Raw genomic sequence first — 27,700 nt, forward strand, 5'->3', positions numbered from 1 at the left:
TGATTTAATTTCTTTTGGGGTTTTTGGAATTGGGAATTTGACAATTGCTTGTATCTTGTTGGGATTTGGTTTTATACCCTCAGTTGTGATGATGTGACCGAGAAATTCAGTTTCTTTTCTCATAAACTCGCATTTATCCAACTGTAGTTTTAAGTTAGCTTCTCTAAGCTTCTTAAATACCTTTTGTAGCGACAAAATGTGTTCCTCCAATGAAGTGGAAAAAATAATAATGTCGTCTAAGTAGACCAGACAATCCTTAAAAATTAAATCTTCTAAGAGATTGTTCATACAACGTTGGAACGTTGCAGGTGCATTCTTAAGACCAAATGGCATGCGAGTGTACTCGTAATGGCCATGTTTAGTCGAAAATGCGGTCTTGGGTATTGAACCAGGATCCATTTGGATTTGGTGGAAGCCTTTGGCTAGATCAATGGTTGTGAAATATTGACATTTTCCAAGTTTGTCTAATATTTCATCCATGATCGGGATAGGGTATTTATCATTAATAGTTAGTTCATTGAGATTGCGGTAATCTATGACTAACCGGAACTTTTGCTTTCCAGATGCATCGTTTTTCTTTGGAACGATTATTACTGGTGAGCAGTAAGGGGATTTGGATTTACGTATGATATTTTGTTTTATCATATCGCTTATTTGTTTATTTACTTCCTCATCGTATATTTGAGGATATTTGTATGGACGCTTGTAAATTGGGTCCTCATGTTTTGTTAGAATTTTGTGTTTAATTGTACTAGTGAAAGTCAAATTGTCACCTTCATGGTACTGGATATCACGAAATTCATGTAAAACTTTTTTTATTTTTTCTTTTTCTTCTGAGTTTAGGTGCTCTAGCCTAAACTCATTGTTTTCTATTAATTCATTATTAATAGCGAAGTTAAATGGTCTGTCCTCTGTTGAGGGTGGATCAAGGCACTCTTGTGCGGTCATGTCCTCTTCGACCTCTTCGTCGTTATATCTAAAACAAAAGTTAAATTCTCCTAAGGTTACGGATCCTTGTGCATAGTCTATTTTTGCTTGACATGCCTCAAGGTATTCTCTCCCAATCAGAACATCATAATGCTCTGAGAAGTCGTGAATATAGAATTTTTGTTTGCTCGGACAAATTTTGCTTGCTCCTAATCGTATACTTTGTTTTAATTCAATAACACCATTTATGGTGTGAACCTTTAATGTTTCGTTGTAAACTGGAAAATTTAAGCGGTTTGTTTTCATTAGATTTATGGTTGAACCTGTGTCGATGACACATTTTAGAACTTCGTCATTCATAATCAATTTTATGAATGGATTTCTTCTGTTTGTTCCGAGGCTTGCTGATGAAAATTTTCGGATGTATCCATTTTCATCTGCCCACTGTTACTATCTCTTTGACGTTTAGTCGGAGGGTTTGGTGCATTCAAGCGTGAATGGGACTGATTTTGGTAGTTTAAGGGATTTTGGTATCTACCTTGACTTAATTTCTGTTGGAACTCGTGGTGAGCTTTCTGATTGTCTTCGGACTTATTATGCTGTTTATTTTGTGCGTGATAACTCTGATTCGTGTTGGAATAGCCACTTGAAATGGTGGTTGGGTTAGCATTTTGCTGATAATTTCCCATGTTCCTACGATTGTTATTTGGATTTCCCTGAACATTATTATTTTTAGGTTTTTCAGTAACGCTATTTTCATATAATCCCTCTCTTTGAGCTACTTGCTTTAGTTTTTGTGTCGACGTAATGTCGTGTCTGGCTAACATCATGAAAAGCCTATCTGGTAATTTTTTTGTAATAACATCTTTGATTGTGTTATTCATAGCATTTGTATAAAGGGTTGTATTGCTAGGTATATTTTCTAGTGCTAACTTATTTAATATAACAAAAGATTTATTCTCGAGCTCCTCGATGAACTTACGGACGTTTCCTTGGTAATTCGTGTTGTATAAGCGTCGAAGGAGTTCTTCAAATGGTGTCTGCACTTTGTATTCTTCAATTAATGCGTTTCTCAGCTCCTGCCAAGTGTTGGCTGCTGTCCTTTGTGATATTCTCTGAGCATCTCCTGTGACTTGCAATTCGATGGCTCCGTATAAGATGCTATGTTGTCTAACATCTCGGGTTGGATACAGGTGTAGGATGTAATCTATCCTTTTAATGAAGGCGTTTAGTTGATCCGTTGATCCGTCAAAGCTTGGCACCTGTCTAAGTTGTGAAAGGGCCTGGTTGAGGTGTTGTTCTGATAATTCCATTGTCATCTTGGTGTAATACACTTTTTTTTTGAATAGTTTTGAGTTTGTAGGTTTGAACTTTATTGTTCTTTGATTTTGCACTTTTATTTTAGGTTAAAGTTTGTGATGGATTATTGGTTAAATGTTTCTTTTTTTTTTTTTTTGTGTGTGTGTCTTAAAAAGACTCAGTAATAACGTATTGCAGGGATCAAACGATATGCAAATCCAGTCGTTATTAACTGTAGTAGCTTTATTGCCCAAAGGGTCAATATTATTAAGCTACTAGTGACCCGAAGGTTCTTGTGCGGATACGTATTCGAGAAAATTTTTATTACACTCCGACAACACTTTCGGTCGCGATTGTGCGTTAGATCTGGGAATTAATTATCCTTTAGCGATCTTAACTTTTTCCCGACGTATCCTACCGGCTGCGCCAATTAAGTTTTACACGTTAGGTTACTATAAAAAAATATATTTCAATTTATTATTTTCACTTAACGGCTACTTTTGTTGAGTACATTCAGATTTGCTTCCCGAATATGAACTGATTTATCTAACTGTTGCGGTCGCTTAGCAAACTTCGCTTTGAGAGAGTTTGAGTCAAAATTGAGTGAAGTTTGAGCTGCGTCAGCAATTATGCGTGGGATAGTACTCTGATGGGAACATTGACAGTGGCGTGATATTTAGGGTGAATTGTTTATGTCTACCAAAGGGGGACAGTTTGATCTTGACCAATGTCGATGTTATCACCAGGCTCTTTGTTTACAATATTAGAAATGTTTATAATTGTGCTTATGCTTATGCGCCAAGTTATGTTAAAGGGTGGGTGCGACTATGGATATGTCACTATATATATGCTTAGCTCTCACTTTCCTTCTAGTCTCACTAGTGAAAACTGGCTCTGAAGTGGGTGAAGCAAATAAAAACACCTGCACGAAATATCTTCTTTTTTTTTTTGGGAACTTGTGTCTAAATCTTACATGTCTCTTTAAGTCAGGCCTGAACTTATTTCGCACGCATCACATTTAACTTAAAGGCTACGGCAAAGGTGTCTAAACTTTGTTGCCGCTGATGGTGCTGCTGATGGTGATGCTGCTGCTGATGCTGCTGCTGCTGATGCTCTGCGTGCGCTAACAAGTTTAATCAAATGACAATGTCGTAACACGTGCATACATTTGGGCGCCCTAAAGGCATAGCTGCCGTTGCTTGACTAAGACAAGTCTTAGCTGACAGCCCTGACACATGTGAGCACGCAAAGTCATAGGCCTTTAAGCGCCAGCCTCTGCCCACGCCTCGTGCTTTTGCATAGCTCCCCTCCAGCTCTGCTCTCTGCGTGCGTGAGAGTGCGCGACTTTTACTTTCAAATTACATTAGTTACGCATTTTAAGCATAATGAATAATTTTTTGGAGCTTGGCATGCGAATATCGTGCCTGTAAAAAGTTCATTTACTTGCCCCGTCATATATTAGATCTCAAGAGGGCTTTATAGAGTTATTGCCCTAGATGATGGCACTCTTATTAGAGCTCTGTATAAACTACACCATTGTGAAATATTTGATGAAGGTATCAAAAAAATGTGTATATATGACTTATGTATGTATCTCGAATTCAGAATTAGTTTTCTGATTTGAATGACTTTCTTTCAGAAAAGCATGCAACTAAAAAAAGCCATCTGATGCTCTGTAGTAAGAACGAACTGCTAAGGACTTGCATACTTTTAGGCCGTCCCATGCAAACCTATCGATAACTAAGATATTTTATACCTTTGCAGAGGGGATTACGTGCTTACGACCTTTTAAGTGCACTACGATATAATAAATCTTTTAAGTTCTGCTCAAGGATATGCCCGACCAAAATTAAGATTTTAGTTATAGTCTTCTTATCCTGCAGTTACGGCTCAAGAAACTATTGCAAGAATCTTGAAAAATAAGCAAAAAGCCTTTTGGATAATCAAGAAAAAGGCATTCATCATCATTAAGCATCTGCCTGCTGGATTTCCCAAGGAAAAGATAAATGCCACATTAGCTAAAAATATGGGCTCCCTAACACTTTCGGTCTACAAAATACGTTGTTCACCATTAAATCAGTTGGGGCCAAACAGTTTAATATAGATCGAGTTATGTATGCATCTATATGCATTCTCTCTGAAGAGCTATTGTATTGGGCGTGCTAATCTCTCTGCAATCTCAATTTTCCAGTAAATAGAATTATTAATATAAGTGAGGAAAAAAAGTAAAAGAAAAATATGAAATTCACGTCAAAACAATGACGCGCTGCCCTGCACCTGTCCGTTGATAACGGGGCGGGCGTTCAGCGTTTTGCTCGACGGGCACTTCAACCTCAACTCAGATACCGATAAAGAGCCCCAGGGCCCAGCCAGTTGTTGCTGGTGCCGCTGCCGTCGACGCGTCGAGCAAATTGCCAATTTAAATTGGCCGCGTTAAATTAGTCGAGTTATCAGCCTCCACGGCGGCAGGTGTACGGGTAGTGAGTGCTGCGGATCGAGCTTTAGTTGTTATTGTATTATTGTTGATATTTATGCAATATATAATAGTTGTGACTTTTTTAAGAAATGAAGCGGAAATTGTAACGTGCCCAATTGAGCTATTTCAATAATATACCTAAATTCTAAAATCTTAACGGAAATGTTTGCACCGGGGGCTGCGGCTTGTGGTTAGAGCATGAGCGGCTGGCGTGTCCGTTTCGAGTGGTTTGTTGAAAAGTGAATGAAACAAATTCGACAAGAAACAAATAAAAAAAACGAGTGTGAATGTGAATGTGAACAACGAGTACCCAAACGCACACTTATCGGTGTCCATGAAATTATAGAGCAAATTCGATAAGAAGTTGTTTCTTATGCCCACGGCGCACACAGTCACTGCTAGAACTCTGATCTGTGCTGTCAAATGTTTTGTTTTATTCCATTTACCTAACAAATAGAACAGCCTACGAATCAATCACATTGTGCCTGATATGGATATCTAATCAAAAGAAATAAGTTTCAGTTGCTTCTATTTTTTTTTTGTTTTTGCTTTCATAATTTCCTCACTTAATCTGTTTAAAACATCGAAATATTTCAATTTAACTAATAAGAGTCTTGTATTATGAGACATTCGGATGTTTTGTAAAAAAAGCGCTGTAAAACTTAAAGAAACCCGACAATAGAGAGCAGCAGAAAAAAAAATAAATACAAAAAAATATTCCGCTGATAACTGCAAAACGAAATATCAATAAAACAATATAAATGACGGACTCGTGACTCTTGTGAATCGCTTGTCGATGTTGTTATTGGTGGCAAGAAAAGTGAAATACAAATGATTGTTAAGAGACAACAAAAAAAAAAAAAAAAAATTATAAGTTATGCTATTCTTTTGCCGTTTTCGATTTGCAATATACAATTGTTGTGTTCTCCCGCTGTTATCTATACAGATGTCGTGTAATACCAAACTGATATCATCTATAAGTAGCAAGATGTATGCAGAACGGTATTGTTGGTTAGATAATTGGAGCTGTCCGCGTCAGCAATTTTGGTCAAGTCGGCCGCCAGTTTCGATTGTGCCTTTGATTTGAAACCTTTTGCTGTGCTGATAAGATACAAGGAATAGCCCAGTTTAATTCACGGCTAAAAACTAAAGGGCCAAGCGGCCTTTTCATCTACCCCAAAGCTATTGGCCAAACAATGAAATCCCCCGCATAAATAGAAAACAATTAGCCGTTTCAAACGATAAGAGATGTACGATGAAAATAAAAAACAAAAATCCAATTCTTCAGTGACTCATAACCGCCTGGAGCGGAATTGGCGAGTCGAAACATGGCAAAGCGTGGCAATGGGCTCCGGGCTCTGACTAATTAGCTCATTCATTTGGCGATGCGTGAAATTTATGAACTTTACAACATTTGCTAAAAGTGGAAATATATCTGATGTAAAGCGAATTTTCGTTTTAGTTTTGTGCAAGCGCTCAAAAAACCTAATCAGCTGCTTTGGCCGATATATTGAAGGGTTTTTTTAGTAAACTATTTGCTATTTAAATATATTTTTTGATAAAACAGTTTAATTACTTATTGAATTTGACAATTATATTAATAATAAATACAAAACGTTCGATTTTTGAGTCTTTTTTAACTGAACTTACGTTCCAACAGCGGCAAGGCATAAAAGCAAAGACTGTCAGTCATGTTTCAATAATCATCAGATTCTATATTGTTGTTGTCTTGTCACTCGTTCAAAGAACTTATGGAGAAACCAGGCATAACCAAGCCTTTTCCACAAATCCTTGAACAGGAAAACAAAGAACCCGTAACCAATGGACTGGATTGCAATGCCATAGAAGGAATGTATTTCTTAACTTAAATCAGCCTTTCCACGCCTTCAGAATGAAATTAAAACCTTGAAAATAAGCACATAAATACAAAAAATTGAAAGTTATTTAATGAATAGAAAAAAAAACAACATAAAATTTTATAGCGATTGCAGTTCGCACAGCCAAGAGTTGAATTTAATTAATATGTGCCACAAAAAGTAATACGATTAAAGAAAATATAATAAAAAAAAAAAAAAAAACAAATCAAAGCGCAGAAAGAGAAACAATATTTATTTACATGTTTCAGCCGTAAAAGCGCAACAAATCAAATAGACCGCCATAAATCTAATCAATTTAAAAAGAAATATATCTCTTTTTGGGGCTGGCGCTGCTGTTGATAACGCGTCAAGTGCTCGACGGCAGTGCAGTGCGCGAAAATCCGAGTACATATTCAAATCGAGTCACTGATTCGAATTGAGGTCTAAAAAATAATCGAAATATCGCGAATTACAACAATTGCAGCCGAGCGCAACAAATTTACAGCGGCAATTAAGTGCGCGGCCATAAATCAAAAATCCGGCAACAGTTATCAAAAGAGGGTTAAAGCACCGTTAACCACTCGGCTCAGTTTTATTTGCAGGCACCAATCACAATAACAATAAATACAAAAATACCAATAATAACAATAGCAATAGCAACAAAAGATGTTCGATAAATATGCTAAAATAGTAGCTGACAACTAACCAACCACAGCAAGCGGCAAACGGTAAACGGCAAACGGCAAACAGCAGCAGGCAGCAGGCAGCAAATAAACAATAACAATCCCCTTTACCCCCACCATTCACTATTTAACAACCCGGCGTGTGAGGCTCCCCACCCAGGTGACCCCTGCCATACAAGAGCAGCAGCAGCACCCGCTCTCCCCCGCAAACATGGCCTGCTTTCCGCGTCTCTTCCATCATCGCAGTAAAAACAAATTTACGCCCGCTCAAGATGAGAACACCGACACGATACTCAACACACAAGATAGCCCCGTGGTGAGTTTCTGCAACTGAGAGAGCAGTGTACACACGCATACACATACGCATGAGTACATGTGCTGGCCGATAAGCGGCACTGATAAGTTGATTAAGTGTTTAATTAAGTTATGGGGCGGGGGTAACTGGCCAACGCTATAACTAAGCGTTACAGTTAACCAAATACTAAAGCTGACTAAAAATAAAAAAAAACAAAAAAAAACACGTGTGTAGCCAAAAACTTGTTATCCTTATCAACGACTTTGGGGAATGTGACGTTCACTTTTCACATGCCTTATCATAATAACAAAATAGAAAGAGCTTTCGTACAAGCACCGAAGTTCTTATACACTCACTGAACTGATTTAGCACAAAAAAATGTTATATTTTATCATCTTTATTATTTACAAATTTAAAAGTTTATCTTTTACAAAATTGATTAGAAAGTCTTTGTTAAGTTATATGCATCTTTTATAAGCAAACTATGTTATAGCCATTTTCAAGCTTTAACTGTCGAGTTTATCAAATGAAATAATTAAGCATAACTATCTAAACGGGGCAATACGTAAAATCATAGCACATTATGTTCCCTTATCTATTTGTCATTGAAATCCCAATAGTTAGTAGCAATATTTATCAATTGCCAACGCTAAACTCGTATCTATCACACTCATAAGCATATAAGTACATATTAATGATATATATTATGTTACTAAAGTTGATGGCTTAGTTTTGGCTTCTGATAATAGTAGGTCTTATGTGGCCATATGCTCGGAGTTAAAAGGCAGTGCCTGAGATAGTGTTTAATTGTAAAGGACCTAAGCTCTCATAAATATTTGATCGCCAAGTATTTGACGTATCAGGTTGTGATTTTCATTCACTTTGAACTGGATTTCCCATTCGAAATTGGTTTAACCAAATTACCCAGGCCCATAACAATATCTTTGTGCAAACCGGAACGGCGCCTCCACCTCGCTGTCAGCCGGTACCCAGCAATGCTCGACTTGGCAACCGCAACAGCACGGCACTGTCAGCACAACGACAGCAACAACCACCACAACCACAGCGTCATCCAGCAGCGGCTGCAGGACATCTGCCTCAACAGGCACAAGCCGCGCCGCTTTAGAGCCCATCGGGACCCGCCCCAAAGCCGCCAATCCGACCTTGCAGTCCACCCCTTATGGCACCCAGGCAGCTGGTTCTTGTGTCACAAACCCCCCTCTGCCTCCCATAAAGAACGCAGGTGCTACGCTAGCCTTCGAAGAGCCACTGGTAGATTGGCAAACGGTTTCCGCAAAAAAACGGCGTGGGACTACATTATTATCCGAAGGCGTAAAAAAAGGGAAGCAACTAAATAACCGCAACACCAGCCGCGCTGGAGCTAAGCCCGCAACTCCCAGTACCGCTTCGGCAATTAGCAACAGATATGCCTCCCTTGAGCCTCAGGAAGACGCCTCTGTAATCGATGACGGCGAGATGGACACTGCCGACGAAGCGCCTCCAGTCACAGACCAACAACAATCAGCGAAAAAGATCTCCAAACCCAGGCCGATAACAGTCCCTGGAGTCAGCGATATTGTCGCAATGGAGCGAACCATAGATCAGGCAGTGGGCGCAGACGCCTATGAATTCAAGGTCTCTCCCTCTGGCTATCTAAGAATTTACGCCAAAGATGCCGACACCCACAGAGCAATTGTCCGCAAGCTCACTGAAGTGAGAGTGCAATTTACCCACTTCTGCCTAAAGGAAGACAGACCATACCGCGTTGTGGTTAAAAATCTGGCCGCTTCCACTCCCAGAAGCCAGATTGAAGCTGCCTTTACATCGCACGGCCATATTGTGACGAACCTTTACAACCCGGGCGCCAGACAGCCAACAAGTGATGCAGACTCCACCAACGACTTTCCAAGTCGCAACTTCTGGTTTGTCGATCTCAAGCAGTCTCTTAACAACAGGGAAGCGCTGCGGCTCAACAAGGTTGGCCGCCAACGGGTCACTATTGAGCTTCCGAGGAAGAACAATAGTATAAGGCAGTGTTTCCGCTGCTTCGAGTTCGACCACACCAAAAACTACTGTCTCAAACAGCCCAAGTGTGGTAGGTGCGGTCAGTCCCATTGGACAAACTCCGAGCAGTGCCAGGCCAAAACAGTGGCAGACCTGCGATGCTCCAACTGCGAGGGAAACCATGCTGCTTCCTATAAAGGATGCAAAAGCTATCAGGTGAGACTAAATGCCAGGCAGCCGGCCATCAATGTCTCCCCTCCTACACGATATAGCCATCCTCAAAATACACGAAGAACCACTCAGCAGTTCGTACCTTCCCGAATTGTGCAACAGGGCCTGTCGTATGCTGATGCGCTACGGCCAGGCCATCATGTACAAGTCCGCCAACCCCCAGCGCGCACTCTTCAGCCCACCGTCAATCCAATGCAGCTCCAACAACCACTGCAAGGACCTCAGGAGCAAGACGCTTCCCTTGGAGGCATCCTTCAAAACCTCCAGCAGTCCATTGCAGCACTGAATGCCGCAGTTGCAACCATTCTGGTTAGCATTAAAGAGCTAAAGGATGCGCAAGGTTCCCCGCAGCTTAGATTCCCAAAAAGCCGCAAATAATGGCTACCCAGTTACGTCTCGGATCGTGGAACGCTCGTGGCATCCTCCAAAATGCTAACGAGCTCAAGCTTTTTCTGAAAAAGCATGATGTAGACATCATGCTCATCTCAGAAACACATCTGCACACAAACTTGTACCTAACAATGGAGGGGTACGTCTGCTACCGTGCGGATCACCCTACAGGACGAGCCAGAGGTGGTGCTGTAGTGCTGGCAAAGCAGGATTTAGCACACTACCATCTACACACAGTGACCTCCAGCGACACACAGCTGGCTGCTATCATGGTGGAGACTCCCTTGGGCGAAATCCTCGTTGCGGCAGCATACCTACCACCAAACATCCCCTGGAACCGAGCGGAATTTGATTCCCTGTTTGGCCAGCTTGGCCCCAAATTCATCGTTGGAGGCGACTTCAACGCTAAGCACAGACTGTGGGGAAACTACAGAGCTGACAGCAGAGGCACTGCGCTCCATGAGGCGCTCACTCCCTGCTCAGCCCAGGTACTGGCCACCGGTAGACCTACCCACTTTCCGTACAACCGGCAAAGTACGCCTTCCTGTATCGACTTTTTTATATTCAAGGGCATCCCCAACAGCGTACTATCGGTTCGCGAAGAGTATGATCTATCTTCCGACCATCTGCCACTCCTCACAACGATCAACACGGCTGCACAAAGGATCCCAAAAAAGCGCAGGCTTGTCCTCCCTGGGTCGAACATCCAACGATTTAAGGCCGAACTAAATAGCTTGATCAACCTAAACACGCAGATTCTGTCAGTTGAGGACGTCGACGCTGCAGTACAAACCCTGTTGGACCAAGTACATGCCGCAGCCGCCAACGCTGCGCCCGCACATATCTACTCAGCCCCTACAAGCCAGCGGCCAAGGACGTTTTCCCCCATATTGGAAGGTCTTCTCGCCCTAAAAAAGCGACTGAGGAGGGAGTATGTCCGTACCCAGGACCCCACGATTGACAGGATCTATCGTCGTATTGCTAACAGGGTCAGGAAGGAGCTGATTATCTCGAAAAGAAATGCCACAGACACCATGCTGGAGGAAGCAACGGCAGACGAGAGCTCCAAATTCGCGCTGTGGAAACTTAGCAGTCGATACAAGCGGCAAGCTGCGCCAAAGTTCCCCGTTCGACTTCCCGATGACACCTGGGCCAGATCACCAATGGACAGAGCCGAAGCCTTTGCCTGCAACTTGGAGGAGCGCTTCAAGCCGTTTGAGACCGCATCGCATGGAAGGATACAGCGAGTCGCGCAAATCCTGGAGGCGCCACTCCAAATGTCACTCCCTGTATCGCCAATCACCTTCCAAGAAGTAGAGCAGGAGATGAAGAGATTAAAAAGCAGCAAAGCCCCTGGGGAAGATCGGTTGGACAACCAGACAATCAAGCTACTGCCATACAAGGCGGTGCTTTTTCTCGTCGCCATTTTTAATGCAGCTCTTCGGCTAGGTTACTTTCCAGTGGCTTGGAAGAAGGCACATATAATCATGTTGCACAAGAGCGGAAAGCCCCCTAATCAACTGGGATCCTATCGCCCCATCAGCCTCCTGCCTGCCTTTGGTAAGATTCTGGAAAGGTGCATCCTCAGAAGGGTCCTGGATACCCCGGAAATAAAACGCTTGATCCCGAAGTTCCAGTTTGGGTTTCGACTCAAACACGGTACCCCTGAGCAACTACATCGGGTCACAAATTATATTTTGGACGGCTTTCACAGGAAAGAGTATGTGGTGGCAGCATACCTCGACATCCAAGAAGCCTTCGACCGGGTGTGGCACGCAGGACTCCTCTCCAAGATAAAGGACAAATTGAATCCGCAGCTATTTAGCACCATTGCGAGCTTCCTAACTGAGAGAACCTTTCAAGTGGTGCAGGATGGAGTAGCCTCTCAAACCAAACGCATAAAAGCGGGCGTTCCACAAGGCAGCGTCTTGGGTCCCACGCTATATAGCCTGTTTACACATGACATGCCCACAGCAAATGCAAGCAGACGGAATGATCGGCAGGACCTTCTGGTGGCCACGTTTGCTGACGACACGGCAATCCTTGCAAAAAACAAATGTGTGTACGTGGCAACTGACCTCTTGCAGGAATACCTCAAGCGATTTGAAAACTGGGCTTGTAGATGGAACATCGCAGTGAACCCTGGAAAGTGCGCCACGGTTACCCACACTCTACGCAAGGACTCATGCCCCGGACTTTTTCTTCATGGTGAGCTTCTAGAGCAATATCGTCAACACAAGTACCTAGGTGTCACTCTCGACAGACGACTTACATTTAGTAAGCACGTCTCTGCAGTAACGAGCAACATCAAATCTAAGATAAGGCGAATGAGCTGGCTCCTCAACTCCAAAAACAAACTCTCGCTCCGAAACAAGGTCCTAATCTACAAGGTAATCCTTGCCCCAGTGTGGCGTTACGGGCTTCAAGTTTACGGTATAGCTGCAAAAACACACCTGAACAAAATTCGCATCATTCAGGCCAAAACCCTGCGCAAAATAACTGGAGCCGAATGGTATATTCGCACACGCGACATCGCCAAGGACCTCAAGGTTCCAATGGTGGGCGACGTAGTCAACAGGCAAGCAGCGAGCTACTCAACAAAGCTCCACAACCATCCAAACATCCTGGCGAGGAGCCTGCTAAGGAGGCGAAGAAGAAGGCGACTGAAGAGGACCTACCCAACCGACCTAATCGATCGTTATGTATAGGTGACAAGCTTCGTTAATTACACCAAAATATGTTTCTGTAATCTGTTAACCTAATTGTATAACTAATTGTAAAACCACAATCATCGCTAAGCTAAGTTATTATGTCACTCTGATAAAAGTTGCTAACATAGAGTAACAGGATACCAGATTTCTTAATAAACAAAATATAAAAAAAAAAAAAAAAAAAAAAAAAAAAAAAAAAATTGAAATTGCAATCGCAGCACTTGGTTTGGTTGAAACAAAAGCACACATTTAATATGCAAAAATATGATAAGCATGCACATGAATTATGTGTGGGAACGAAACTCATGCATAAATCGAACCCAAACATATAACAACCGGCAAATGGAACATAAATATGCACAGTTCGTAGGTGCGTAGCTATCGATGGAAGAAACATTGAGTGCCGTAGTGTACTGTACTAGATGCCTGCGGTTGCTGACGGGATGTGAACGTGCTAAGGATTGTCAGGATTGCACGCACATGCCAATATAAGCGTGGAGTTCAAAGTCAAAGTCGTCAAATAAACAACGCCCCAGAGGGAAATAAATGCATTGGATTTGACATCTTGAAGTGTTGCCAGCTAGCGCTGCGATAAATACAAAATAAAAAGAAAAAAAATGAAAATTATGCACCGTGTTTTTTGACAAATTTATGACTTCGTAACACTCTTTACTTTAATACAGGTGAGCAATACTTTGTAGGCAACGATTAGCAACAACAATCGGTATCGCATCAAAACATCCATCAGAATAATCGCTCCGGGCGGCTGCCCCCCCCTCAACATAGCGAGAGCATTTGCCAGCGATTCTTTTCTGGCGGTTTCCGTGGGAAAACGGAAAACCTGTCAAAATGTCGTCGTTTAAGGCTGATTAGCATATCAAAGTAGAGACAACCACGCGACCTGCATATTGACATGTGTTTATTTATGCGGCTTGTGGGCTGCCAAACGACAACAACAGCAACGATGCCACATTGTGGCCTCCCCAAAAGGTTTGAATATTTTATTGCCCGCATGCCTGGCTGCCAATTGAGCGATAAGACGCTCTGCTATTTTGCGGGTGACACCACAAGACCAGAGTTGGGAGTTCAAAAAATGCCTTTAAAGTCGAACGAGGCCGACATAAAAGTCACTAATCGCTGGCGCTACTTTGGCTCATTTAAAGTGCGATATCCTGTCCGCAGGGATTATAACAAAGAAATTTATATAACTACGATTATTGGCTAGTTCTGATATTAATTTACACCCACCAGATAGTGCTCACAATTATTAGTGCAACCAAATGGAATCAGAATTATTTTTACTAATTTCTCAATTTGCCTTTTGTAACATTTTTGTACATTAAATATTTTTCTTATATTTTATCAATAGTAAGCTTTGTATTTGTTTTAATTTATTTATTTTTTAGCTTGTCAGCGTTTCATTCTATCTTTACCAACAATATCTCCACAACAGAAAATTCATTGAGATTTTCATTGGAATTTCGCACTAACATAAGCTTGTTTCTATTTTAAACTTTTTTGTTTACAGTCATAAAACAAAGCTTTAATATACTCTTTGCTACTTCACATAAAAGCGTTTCTATCTTTATCAAGTGCACATATAAATATAAGCAAATAAAAATACTCAAATAATGTGAGCACGACATTTAAATAAAAGTCAACCCAACGAACTTTAAATACTCTTACCGAAAAACAACAATATAATCCAGCCGATCGCTATAAATATTCAAGTTATTAGCTCTGAAAATTGAAGAAAGCAACAAAGACTTTGAACTTGAAGACCTAAGCTATAGACTGCAGCTGTGTGAGTGTAACTTATTAAATGAGTGTATTCAAGAGATACTCGCATATTTAGATACCCCATCTATAGGTACACATGAGAAGAACATTTATTATTTATTTTAAACAATGTGCCCGTAAATAAAAGCGGACAAACAAAGGAATCGGCACAGATAAGGTTGTGGGCCGGGTTGGAGGCTATCAACATGGCAGTGGAAAAAAGTCAATATTAATGAGAATTGGATACTCTTTTATGGCACTCGTGACTAATTCGAAGACAAATGCGAATAGCTCGATTAGTTTTGGGTTGGCAAATTTAAAAGGAATTGCAAATTTAAATTTATGCCAAAAGCACTTTTAGTTTCATAAAACTGCAAGCCAAAATACACGCACACACACACACACACACAATCGCACACTCAATTAAAGTACATCAACCCGATAAACCTTTTCGAAATTCCTGAGCTGTCACATAATCAAAAGTGGGGAAAAGCCCCTCTGACTTTCGTGTCGTCAGCTGGCGGCGAGTTGGATTTAAACAAATGACAGTTTTTTATGCAATATAAAGAGCAAAGCTCGAAAGTATGAAAAATATTTGCCACAAGTATAATGCGTACACACAATGCAAATACAAATACGAATACAAACGCGACAATGTAGAAACATATTTATAAGGCGCAAATGCTACAAACGCCAACACAATGGCTGTTTGTTGTTGTTTATTGAGGCTCAATGGCGGGATAAACTGGCAACTGTTGCAGACATTTTAACTGCACGGCTCTTCGCATTTATCAGCCGTGTCAGCTACAGATTGATTTCAAAGCAAGGGACAGATACACCAGCACATCAACACACACACACACCCGCAGAGAGTCAAGCAAGCAGCCGGCATTATTTGCTTACTTTCACAGATTGTTTGGGAATTTCCTTTTTTAAATGATTTTTTTTTTTTGTTGTTGCCGATTTGTTGGCATTTTCTGAGTAGCAGTAGCAATTGTTGTTCCTTTCGCAGTTATATACATATTTTGTATTCTCTTTGTTAGCCGAGACCTGTTGACATTTGATGCGATTTGAGGTCCCGCAGTGAATAAAGCTAAATTATGTTGGACATAAATTTCAACAGCTGTCGAGCTTAAGTCCAGCTGCCAGCTAATGCTAAGAAACCTTTTTATCCTTACATTAAGTTTTAGCGTTTACTCTAAATGGTAGTTGAAATAATTTCAAAAATGCTGTGACACGAAATAATAGAACTATAACACTGGATAATAGAGGGAAAGGGTTTTTTTTTATTTTAAAAACTTTATTTATTCTTTCCATCTTATTATCAATACTCTTTGAGTATATAACTTAGTCTATTATCCATATATTTTAAAAACAAGCATTATTATGTTCGATGCTAATTGCAGTTATGAATCAGGTGTTAATATGACCACAATTCTCTTATCAACAATATTTGTAAAAGGAAATTTAATTGCTATATAAACTTATTTTAAGATTTGCGCAAACTATAGTCACATATACGAACATAAAAAATTATAAATTGTATTTTAACTCGTTCTAATGGCTTACATTTTCGTATTCATTTTCAGCAAATTGGTCTCTACATACGACGCGAGGAGAAACCACTTTACTCGCCCATAATTACGCCTAGTGCCAGTGAGGTGAGTGTCTTTTTTTAGCAGGTAAATCTGTTGCATAGCACTGCTCTCAGCACAAACTCACGGGTCCGGCGGCCATCCATCCAACCAATTCAAGCTATCCGACCGTTTTCTGCTTGTCTTTGGCAAACTCAATTAATATTTGCACACATGTTTCTTATACTTTCAAACGAAATGATGCTAACGACAACGACAACAACAACACAAAACACTTGTAAATATGTACACAACACAACAACAACACAAACAATACCCACGGACCCATTTGCACCCCGCACTTTTGTTTGTCTTTGTAAATGTTTGAACGTACGTCCACACCTGGTTTCCCACCGGGTCCTATTAGGCGCAACTGCAGCGCCTAAAACAACAGCCCTCCAGTTCCTCCGTCCAGCCGCTCCAGGCTGTAGCCGAAAATGTGGTCAGCCCTAGCATTACTGGCAACACTGCTGACAACAATGCCGACGACAGCATAGGAAGCCAGCACCAGGAGCAGCAGCAACAGCAGCATCCAAAGAAGTTTCGCTCGCACAAAAGCAGGCTTCAGGCAGAGGATAGAGAAAAGGAGAAGGAGAAGTTCTCGACAGTCAATGGAAGTGCAATTAATGTCACACGTACCAATTCAAAATTAAAACCCGTCAAAGAACGACGCCCCACCGCACTGCCTACCGAGGCGCCCAACGTGAATGGCGCCCAACGTGTGGCTGATGTGGATGCCGATAAGGAACTGGCAACGGGGGAGCTGGAGCAGGTTGCTGATGTTGTGGACGGAGAGTCAAAGCTCAAAGGGAATGCGAATGGCATAATTGATGAGAATGGTGACAATGAGGCTGTCAAAACTCCATCGACAGGAACGCCCTCGATATTCACACCAATACCAACACCGCCAGCAAAGGCAAATGTTAAATTTTTCATTGGTCATACACAGGAACTAAATGCCGAGCAGCCCTCAGATGACATTTTGTCCTGGCATAGTAATGATGCTAACAACAACAACAACAGCAACAGCAACAAGCTGACAAATGGAACATTACCAGGACATGCACATGGACAGCGGCTGGCCGAGTCAATGACGACGACAACGGCGACGTCGCCAAAGGTGCCCGCAAAGAGCTGCAGCAATGTGTCACTCAATTATCTTAGAAGGTCCAAAAGCACGATAGCCAGCACTGAGCCAGTGACCACCAGCCAGCGGAGGCGTGTGTCGACCATGCCCGACATTAACATACCAACACCACCACCCATGCCTCTAGAGCTCCTAAAGCCGGTAACACCGCTGCATTTGCGCAAGAAGCGAAGTGCAGAGCGTCAAGCTTCTCAGGACTCACTTCCAGTAGCCGCCCCCGATGCTTCAGCCAGCCAAGTATGTAACAAACCAGTTTAGCCCGGCGAAAAGGTCATCTGAATTTTGTGGCCAGTTGCCAACAGTTTGTGTAATTTTTCGAGCAGTCTGTTAGCTTAAAGCTTAGGATATACCCAGGTCTCTGATGGATAGGAAATATATTGGAGCACAGAACTAGAATTTAGTAGGTGGATATATTGTGAAGCTCTCGCTATCGAATAATATATTTCACACAGTTTCAGTCATAGTTTGAAAGTCAATTTCGTTAAATTACAGTTTGCGAGTAATATGGTATTTACTGTAGGTAAACTTATAAACATGAATAGATAATATATATGCTAAATGCATTTATTAGATGCACCTAATAGATTCATGTTATAAATATTATTTGAATTTCAAAAACTTCGCCCAATTGAAACCCTTGTTCGTGCTCCCCTTGAACGAAATGTGCAATTATTTTACCAGACCAATACAACATTGTTTAACCTGGGCGTGGCAGTAGTTAAGTACTCATTATAAATTAAATAACCCTTTCTACTTCAATATGCAGCTAAAATAACAAAAGGGTACACAAAATGGCCAACAGCTGTGGAAAAGTCGGTATATTATTGTACAAACTAGCAGTGGGAGTCGAGGCAGGATGTTGACTCCTCGGCATGCTACTAATTACAAGCGAAATGTTAATTGTTTGGCAACAGACATGAACTCTAACTTTTGGCCAACAAAAACAGGACAAACAGATAAAACTGTTGCCTACCCTATCACGCAGGACTTTCCCCTTTCTCTCTCGCTCTCCCTCTGCTTTTATGCAGTTGATGCTCTTTTACTGTCTGGTTACATTTCTTAAAGCGCCCGATACTTACCTGTATCTAAATGCTCTCCTTGCCAAATGTCGCTGAGGCAGCGAATTTGCCAACCCACAACTGAAATTTGGCTGATGTTGCGCCTTGTAAGACGCCATCCCTATATTACGCGACTTCACTTTATCCTCCGAGCCTGCCTACGTGCAGCGACTGTGACTGCGATAGTTTGGCCTCACAGATCTGGCCCCAACCGGAAACGCTTATAATGGTTGCGATTCCACTGTGTAAATGGAGGTAAATATTTAATGGGAAGCGTCCGTTAGGGCCCACGGTTAGACAACCCAACACACTTTAGAAGCTTGTAAAATCTTTAATTCACTAAAATAAAACTGAGTAAGCTTGAGTGGGTCTGTGTTCTCAGGCAGTGATAAACTGTCGACTCAATTGAAATGTCCCAAGTTCCATTTGATGTCATAGAAGAGGTGCCTTAACAATCAAAACATGTTGGGTCAACCCTGAGCTAATCTCAAAGCTCAACTTAAACTGTCAACAAATAACCACAAAACTCAGTTGACCATTAAAAGATTGGAAAAAAACAAACAAACAAACAAACAGCTAAATAACCCAATATTTGGTTTGATTTGGTTTACTTTTGGGCTATTGTTCGAAATCAACCGCATCAATTAGGATGAAACGTCCAAGCTAGAGGACAGCGAGAGAGCCAGCAGAAGCAGCAATGGGTCTGCAACGAAAATACATCGCGTGGAGGGAGGTCTCATCTATGTGCGACCGAATTTGCCCGTGCAGCAGAATATTGAAATCGAATTTAATGCAAAGGACGAAGCGTAAGTTGAGTAAACATCTATTGTTGATTGCCCAAGGTAAGCCATATCTATGTGGGTCCGCCTCACTGCCTTCCTCGCTCTAGTACACGCAATCTCATACTCAATGCCATCGAACGAAACGATTTCCTCAATAATCTAATGGACAAGGAGCGCAAGGACATGGTCATCAATGCAATGGCACCGGCCAGCTACAAGAAGAACAGTTACATCATCAATGAGCACGACGAGGGCTCCGAGATCTTTGTCTCCGCCGAAGGTTACTACGATGTCATACAAGCGGGTCAGAATGTGGGCAACTTCGGGCCAGCCACCGTCTTTGGTGAACTAGCAATACTCTACAATGCGCCACGCAAAGCCACTATAAAGGGTAAGTAGCTTCATCTCCAGAAGTGTAACACTGCAAGTGAACTCTGCCTTGCAGCTGCCACCGATGCGCGAGTTTGGAAGATTACGCGTGAAACGTTTCGTGCCATTATGCAAATCTCGGGCTCTAGGGAGCGCGAGGAGAACTTGCAGTTCCTACGCTCGGCTCCATTTCTGCAGGAGCTGGAGAAGAGTCTACTCACCAAAGTTGTCGATCTGTTACAGCGGGTAGGAGCTCTTACGTTTCTTTACAAGTCGCAATAAACATTTTGGAAATGTTCGTAGAAATTTTACGAGACAGGCAGCTGCATTGTACGCGAGGGCGAGGTGGGCAACGAGTTCTTCATCATACGCGGCGGCACGGTGACCATCAAGAAGAAGAACCAAGCTGGGCAGGAACAAATTGTGGCCAAGCGTAAGCGTGGCGACTACTTTGGGGAGCAGGCACTCATGAATGCGGACGTCCGGCAGGCGAGCGTCTATGCGGATGCGCCAGGCACTGAGGTGCTCAAACTGGAGCGAGAGTAAGAATTAAACGCCCAATAAGTCTACTCGTAGTATATCCTGCCCTCTTCTGCCCTCTTCACAGGGCCTTCATCAGCTACCTGGGCACCATAAGGCAGCTGAGCGAGAAGCCGCAAGCGCAGACCAACAACGAGAATGGGCGTTCAAATAGCAAAGGCGCCGAATTCGATAATGAGCATGCACACATCGCAATCTCGGATCTGAAGAAAGTAGCTACTCTGGGTGCTGGCGCTTTTGGTCGTGTGGATCTGGTCACGCACAACAGTAAGGCATTTGCGCTGAAGATCATTAAGAAGATCGAGGTGATTAAGCAGGATCAAATCGAGCACGTCTACAATGAGAAGAATGTGATGATCAAGTGCCGCGATTCACCCTTTATAGTGCAGTGAGTAGATTCAATCTGAAATCTAATGACATTTCAACTTTCGGAAACCCTTTAACCTAGACTCTATCGCACCTATCGTAATGAGAAGTATGTGTACTTTCTGATGGAGGCCTGCATGGGCGGCGATGTCTGGACGGTCATGTCAAAGCGTCAGTATTTCGATGATAAGACTGCCAAGTTTATAGCGGGCTGCGTCGTAGAAGCCTTTGACTTTCTGCACGCGCATAACTTTATCTACAGGGACCTCAAGCCGGAGAACCTGATGCTCAGCAGCGATGGCTACTGCAAGCTGGTAAGTTGTTATGAAACTTTGAATGCCACATATTTTGAATGGGCATTTTAAATATTTATCAGGTCGACTTTGGCTTCGCCAAGTACGTGCGTCCCAACGAGAAGACCAACACGTTTGCCGGCACGCCTGAGTATGTGGCGCCCGAGATTATTTTGGATCGCGGTCATGATCGCGCCGTGGACTACTGGGCACTGGGCATACTTGTGTATGAGCTGCTGGTTGGCAAAACGCCCTTTCGCGGGGTCAATCAAATCAAGATCTATCAAAACATCCTGAGTGGCATCGATGTCATACACATGCCCTCCCGCATACCCAAGTCTGCGCAGCATCTAATACGGCATCTGTGCAAGCAGCTGCCCGCCGAGCGGCTGGGCTATCAGCGCAAGGGCATTGCGGACATTAAGCGGCATAGCTGGTTCGAGAGCCTGGACTGGACGCGACTTAGACAAAAACAGCTTCCCTCGCCCATTAAGCGCAACCTGAGGAGTTTGACAGACCTGCAATACTTTATTCACGCTCAGGAGCCAGACTACGAGCCGCCCGAAGAGCTAAGTGGCTGGGATAAGGACTTCTAAAAAAGTATATATAACCAAAGACATTGTTCATAAGTAAATAGATTTTAATCGGTTAGACCGTAGATACGAGGCGAATACGTGTCATAAGCTGTAAATAAATTTGATATTATGATTGTTTAAAGTTGATGACTTTCAGAAGTTGATCTGGAACCCGACAGTGCACTCCCGATGTTGTGCAATTTAACTTTGGTTAGCTTCTGTACCGCCTGCGGTTGATGCCGCCCAATCAGCCACTTCAATTAGAAGCGCAAACTTGTTTTGTTGTTATCGAGATGTCACACGCACACACACACACACACACACACACACAACAGAGTTAGCCAAGCAACTAGAATAAATAAACATTTTTAATTAAGCGCTTTCAGCGAGTTTTCACTTGGCTCGCGACACATTGTTTTCAAAGTTTCTATGTTACAAAACGCTGTCCAGTCTTAAAGACACATATATGCGCTGCAGACAGCTTTAAACATCATTAGGTGGCACTTTATAATTGTGTCTTAAAGCAACTTTGTCGTCCTATTGTCTGGCTTGTAGGGCTGAGCTTGTGCTGTCGTCATCAAGAGCTGACGGTAGTCATTATTGCCCGCATGCCGTTGACATTCATTTGTATCTTATAGATACTTCTAAAAGCACATCCAACATAATTGCATTGTGTGCATGTGGCTTTTCATGCCACGTTGCGAATGCTGCACATGACACAAACTTTATTGTTTTTGAATATAATAATAAAGTGGAGCTTGCCTTACGGCAGCTAACGAACGAGCAAGGTTTCCCATCTAGGTAGCTCCAACAAGTGCGAGCAAAGCTGCCCAGAAACCTCAAGTGTGTGTGTGTGTGTGTGTGTTTCTGTGTGCGTGTGTGTGTGCGTCAGCTTGGTCGTTATGCAAATATGAAACGGAGTCGAGTGCAATTACGTGAACTTGAGGTCTTTATATCAAGTCTCTGTGGACCACCTCAAGCCAATGTTCTACGAGTCCAACTGAAACTTCAGCCCTTTGTTTAATTTCGGACTGACGAATTCAAATATGAAAATATAAATTAATTTTATTTTTATGATAGAAATAAAAACTTTCTTATCAATATATGTTTCTATTTTATGTTCATAATTATAGTGGACAATCAAATCAGTTCGAGTTTTGTTTTTGTTTCCGTATAGTCACAAGCATCGGTGGTTCAGTGGTAGAATGCTCGCCTGCCACGCGGGCGGCCCGGGTTCGATTCCCGGCCGATGCAAAAACACTTTTTTTGCATATAAAATATTTTATTTGATATAATTGTATACAACATAAACACCTATTGCCACAGTCACAGAGCTTAGTATTGAGAGGAAATAAAAAGCTCATTCAATCATAGAAAATAAAATTGCTGCTTTGTGGTTGCTGTTGTCGCCCACTTGGCCTTGCTGTAAACACAAACTGACGATGCAGGAAAAAGCCACAAAAATAATAAATGATAATTGATAATAACGTTTTGCTACCTTCCTTCCGTTGGCAGTCACAGTAAACGAATAAGCCAAATAAAAGAGAGTATGTAAAGGAAATCAATAAAAATGATGGCGACAACATTTGGTCACAATTTCAATTTTGTGGCAGCCAAGCAAAACGAGCAAAACGCCGCAGCATTTCAACAATTTCCGACCGCCGTCTGTGACGGCAGCAAGTGAAAATTTTCATTTTCGCAACTGTCGCAAATGTTTGCTATATATTTTCTTAGACACCTCAGACAACGCCTTCCAGCATTTCTATGCGACTGCACACCGCAGCGACAAAGTTGGACGAAATGTCATCATTTCCGTTGGGAAGACTGTGCGCGCTCAAGCGACAACGACGAGGACGAGGACGAGGACGAGGACGTCTACTAGAAAACGAGCATGTCGACGGGTTATCAGTAAAACAGAGCGCGCACACCGGGCGAAAAGGGTTAACTAAGGCAAACCATGCAAATCCCATTTTATTTGCCCGAAAACTTTTGATGCAAAAAGCCTCAAAAATATATATTTGAACGAATCCGAAACGCAGGACGAAAGCAGCGAGTCGGTTCGTGCCCCAGGGCCACTCAATGCTGCCGCGCACGGTTCTTAAACGAAGCGTGAAATTGTTAAATGAGTGCGAATGTCTACGAAGTAGCAGGATATCCGAAGGGTCCGCCTAGTAGATGGGGCTGCCTTTCTTGCATTTGTGTGAAATTATTGATTAAGAAAGTTGCTCGACATGCACGTTTGGTCAACTTCTACTCGCCAGATATACCCCTGCTCCATTCAATCCAATTGAATCGAATTGAGTTTGTGTCCCGCCTGGGCTCTCATCGAATTGAATGCCAATTGAGTCCAGTCTTTGAATTATAATTAAATAATGACATTTGCAACTAGCATTTATGTTACAGAAATTTAGTTGGATCAAAATCGAATTTGTGTGAAATAAAAATTAGTTACTCTTTTGCAAAACTAAGTTAAGGTGCTTCATTTACATTACGTATACGCAACGTTGTGGCTACATTCAGTTTTGTCCCAGCACACATCATTTAGATCCCAGAATATTTACATGTGCCATCATCGAGTACAAGTCGAGCTCTCTCTCTCTCTCTCTGATAAACCTAAACAATATTTGAATATTTAAAACATGTCCCCTGCAGGCTACAAATGCTCCATACATTCGTACATAAGCACGTCTGTGAGTCTTTGAAATCTTTTGAAACAAAACTGTCAAAACAGGCCTAACAAGCAATTTATAACTTGTGGATGGCAACGAACACAAAATGAAAGCATAAGAAAATGTTTTTCATAGTTTGAACTGTTGGTCAAACTATGTAGTTACTCGAAATAGGCCTAATATATGCAGCCTTGGCAAACTTAAAGCCCCTTTAAAACTTGGACTTTACCCATTCAAATATACGAATGCAAATTTTGTGCCAAACCTAAAGGACTTGGCAGCACGGCTGCTGCTTGCATAACTTGTCCACAATCTGATTGGGGCTACAAACAGCATTTTGACCCTAATCAATGTGAGTATTGTTTACCTACACTTTTCTAACATCTGATGCCCGACAGCCTACAAAACTGTGCTCAAATATGTTTCATATTTCGATTGAAGCCAGTTATGTCCATTGATTTAATCTATACATGTACACATTTCTCATAATAGACTGTTCAAACTGTTGCGACAACACTTCTGAAGCTTAGAAATTGCCGAGCTGAGTCTTAGGCCATACTTTTTCATAGCAGAGCAACCAATATTAAAAGTATGTGCCAATCATTAAGTGGAGAATAAATGTATAAAACTTGTGCATTTTGATTCTACGATGCAGATTTAATTATGCTTGAGCTGCATTTTCCCTGGAGTGTGAAAGTAAAATGATTCACAAAAAAAAATATGGAAACTGACTTAAAGCATCGACATGAATCATTCGGTCTGAATGAATGACTAAATGTTGCTCGACACATTTTCAAGCTGCAAAGCACAAATTTTTACTGAAGCCCTATTTTAGATCGCACTAAGTTAAGTTGCAAGGCGGGGTTTCGCAAGTGTGAAACTTTTGGCTTACAAATGATTTTCACAGATCTATTTGATAGGTGCTTGACACTGTTCAGAAATTGCAACCCTTCCTGGTGAAAAGGATCACTTAAAGGAACTTCATAAAAATTCATTGGATATGTGTTGCTAAAGCCATCCTTACCGGGTTGAAATGCGGTGGGAATATAAGCGTTGGGCTAAAATGTGGCAGGTCAGGCAGGTTTTTTTTTTCAACTACAATGTATTTTCAACTGTATGTATTTCAAGTACTTTTCGTAATTATCATTTCGTAACTAAGCTTAAGCAATCAATTTGTTGGGATCAGTTTCATTAATTCAGCACAAATAGTGGTATTATAAAGTGGATATCGATCAGTGGACAGCACCAAAGATAACTCCCCAATTGGCACTTACATGCACGCAAGTGCTGAACATCAACTAAAATCCGTTTTTGCTGCATTCAAATCACAAAACAAATCATCACAGGCCTCGGCCAGGCTCACACGCACACACAACAACAAATGTCGCTGTGTTGACCATTTACAGGCAAAACACACAAACGGCTGCCCTGGGTGCAATTTGAAATTTGGGCATTCAATAACGATTTACACAATATACATACATAGGGACACTGGCACAAGCACGCACACACACACACACACGCACACACGCACACACAGACGCACATGAATATCGTACGTGCGGTCCGAGCAAATAAGCTTTAAAATTTTACCATTAACAGCCGCCCAATGTTTACAAATGGCAGCTGAGAAGCAAAAGCAATGCAAAGTTGTCCTGTTTTCAAATGTGCGTTTAGCTAGTATGGATTTGTTGTGCTGGCAGCAGCAGGGACAACAAATGATTGTCCTTCGCCAATGTGATTCCATTGAGAGCTGGGCGTGGTCAGCTGATTGGGGCGGCCGCACGATTGCGATCTAATCAGCTTCGTTCTAAAAGAAGCTGTTAACAATATTGTCAATTTGGTGTCCACTCGCTGGCTGAACAATCGACGGCACGACGGCGGGGCAGCGGGGCGGCAGCTAGTTTATTTTTATGTTGAGAAAAACTTAAATTTGCATATTTTTTTTCACGATTTTTTTGGTTTTTCTTTTTGTGCCAGGTTGTTGGGACCCTTTTGTGTCCTTGCTGCTGCTGCTGTTCATTTTGTGTGCGTCGGCTGAGCAGCGTTTGCCACATAAACACTTTGGTGCTGAACACTATGAATAATTAATGAGTTTTGTGTTGTTGTTGCCGTTGCCGTTGCCGGTCAAGTTGTTGTTGTTGCTGAGAACTTTTAAACAGGCAACCAACATTTGCTGTTTGTTTGCCTTTGTGTGGCATGCTTTTGGGCGCTGCTTGGCGAGTAGGCTCATGCAATATTCGTGTGGCATTTAGGGTACTCAAGCAGTTGCTTGAAATGTGTTTCAAATTCAGAACTGAAACTTTGTCAAATAATAACACTATTTAATTTCACTTGGATGGGAAATTTAATAAAATTGTACCTCAATCTATTATTTTACTGAAAGTTGAATGTTGAATAAAAAAACTATACTTCTGCTCCACATTTTTGAGAATCTAAATGATTTGAGCTTTTTTTGAAGTCAAACGATTTGACAGACTGCAGCACATACTTAGCCATATGTGTACAAATCACATTATTCACACACTCTCGACCTCTCATCGCAATCAAATTATGTTATTTTCATGAGTGCCCCAAAAGTATGCAAATATTTGTTATGTGCAAATATATATTTCGCCCGCTTAGAATAAACATCTGCAGCCACAATAACAACAACAGCAACAACAACAAAGGGGCAAACATGCAAAAAGGTCGTTAGATTGTTAACAAGTTCATAAAAAGACGCTGGTACATAAGCATTCACACACACACGCACATATGCACGGCACAATTATAGAAGCAGCAACCGGATCCGGTGGCTGGGACTAAAGCTGAGACTGGCATTTGCACCACCTAAATACTACACGACGCGACTGGTTGCGTATTTGCAAAGCACTTTTTTCATTCAGCGTCTGCTGCTCCTCCTTTTTCTTCTTCTTCTTCTTCTACTGCTGCTCTGACGATGAGCAACAGAATGCAAACAGCACAAAAGTATGCTACAAAATAAAGGCCAGAGCCAGGCCAGAAGGCAGGAACGGCTGCTGCTGCTGTTTGCATGTGGCAATTGATGTTTGTATGGTGTGTGAGTGTGTGGGCGTGCGTGCGTGTGTGTGTGTATGTAAGGGTCTGCTGTATGCATTTGTATGCGTAGATTGAAGTTGCCGGCTCCAAACCTTTCGGATCGCATAGTCAATGGTAAATTAAAGCATAAACAAATGCAATCAGCAAGGGAATAAAACCAAAATAAATCCGCTTAAATGCAATACAATTTTTTGTTTGCTCTAGCCTTATTTAATGCTTAGTTGGGCAACAACAACAGTTGCTGCGGCAACAATTAAAAGCGATTTGCGACCGCAGTTAAAATATCTTTAATTCTATTGCCACCCCAAGTTCAAATGTGTGCGTGTGTGTGTGTGTGTGGCTGTGTGTTTGTACATGTGTATCTGGTAATAATAAAATTTTAAACAAAACCACGTATTTGAAATATGTTTGGCCAAATTAATTAAATTCCAATAAAGCATTAATAATAATTAAACTCATTTTTTTCTTGCTTAATGTTGCATATTGATCATATTTGCATATTTTATTAATTTAATTTTATTTTTTTTTTAATACTTAAAAAGAGCATGATTTATTT

General features: G+C 41.7%; 2 protein-coding genes and 1 non-coding gene across 4 annotated transcripts in view; 2 read left to right on the forward strand and 1 right to left on the reverse strand.

Annotated features, from left to right (window-relative positions):
• The window catches only part of LOC116651589 (uncharacterized), a 38,041-nt gene that overhangs the window by 5,378 nt on the left and 4,963 nt on the right, over positions 1-27,700 (reverse strand). The window lies entirely within an intron of this gene.
• Positions 5,558-21,557, forward strand: LOC116651565 (cGMP-dependent protein kinase 1-like). 2 transcript variants are annotated; one of them, XM_032438195.2, is made up of 10 exons: positions 5,558-7,557; positions 16,241-16,312; positions 16,653-17,669; positions 19,139-19,296; positions 19,380-19,663; positions 19,718-19,887; positions 19,945-20,183; positions 20,249-20,569; positions 20,630-20,861; positions 20,924-21,557. In XM_032438195.2, the coding sequence occupies exons 1-10, from the start codon at positions 7,453-7,455 to the stop codon at positions 21,434-21,436; spliced, it is 3,111 nt and encodes a 1,036-aa protein (XP_032294086.1). In that variant the 5' UTR covers positions 5,558-7,452; the 3' UTR covers positions 21,437-21,557. The 2 variants fall into 2 exon arrangements, with proteins under 2 accessions (XP_032294086.1, XP_032294094.1); XM_032438203.2 differs by having other exon boundaries at positions 5,568-7,557; positions 17,235-17,669.
• Positions 22,599-22,669, forward strand: TRNAG-GCC (transfer RNA glycine (anticodon GCC)). The gene has a single exon. It is a non-coding gene; the product is annotated as a tRNA-Gly (tRNA).

Source organism: Drosophila virilis, unplaced genomic scaffold (genome assembly GCF_030788295.1).
Source record: "Drosophila virilis strain 15010-1051.87 unplaced genomic scaffold, Dvir_AGI_RSII-ME tig00000038, whole genome shotgun sequence".
NCBI classification, from domain to species: Eukaryota; Metazoa; Arthropoda; class Insecta; order Diptera; family Drosophilidae; genus Drosophila; species Drosophila virilis.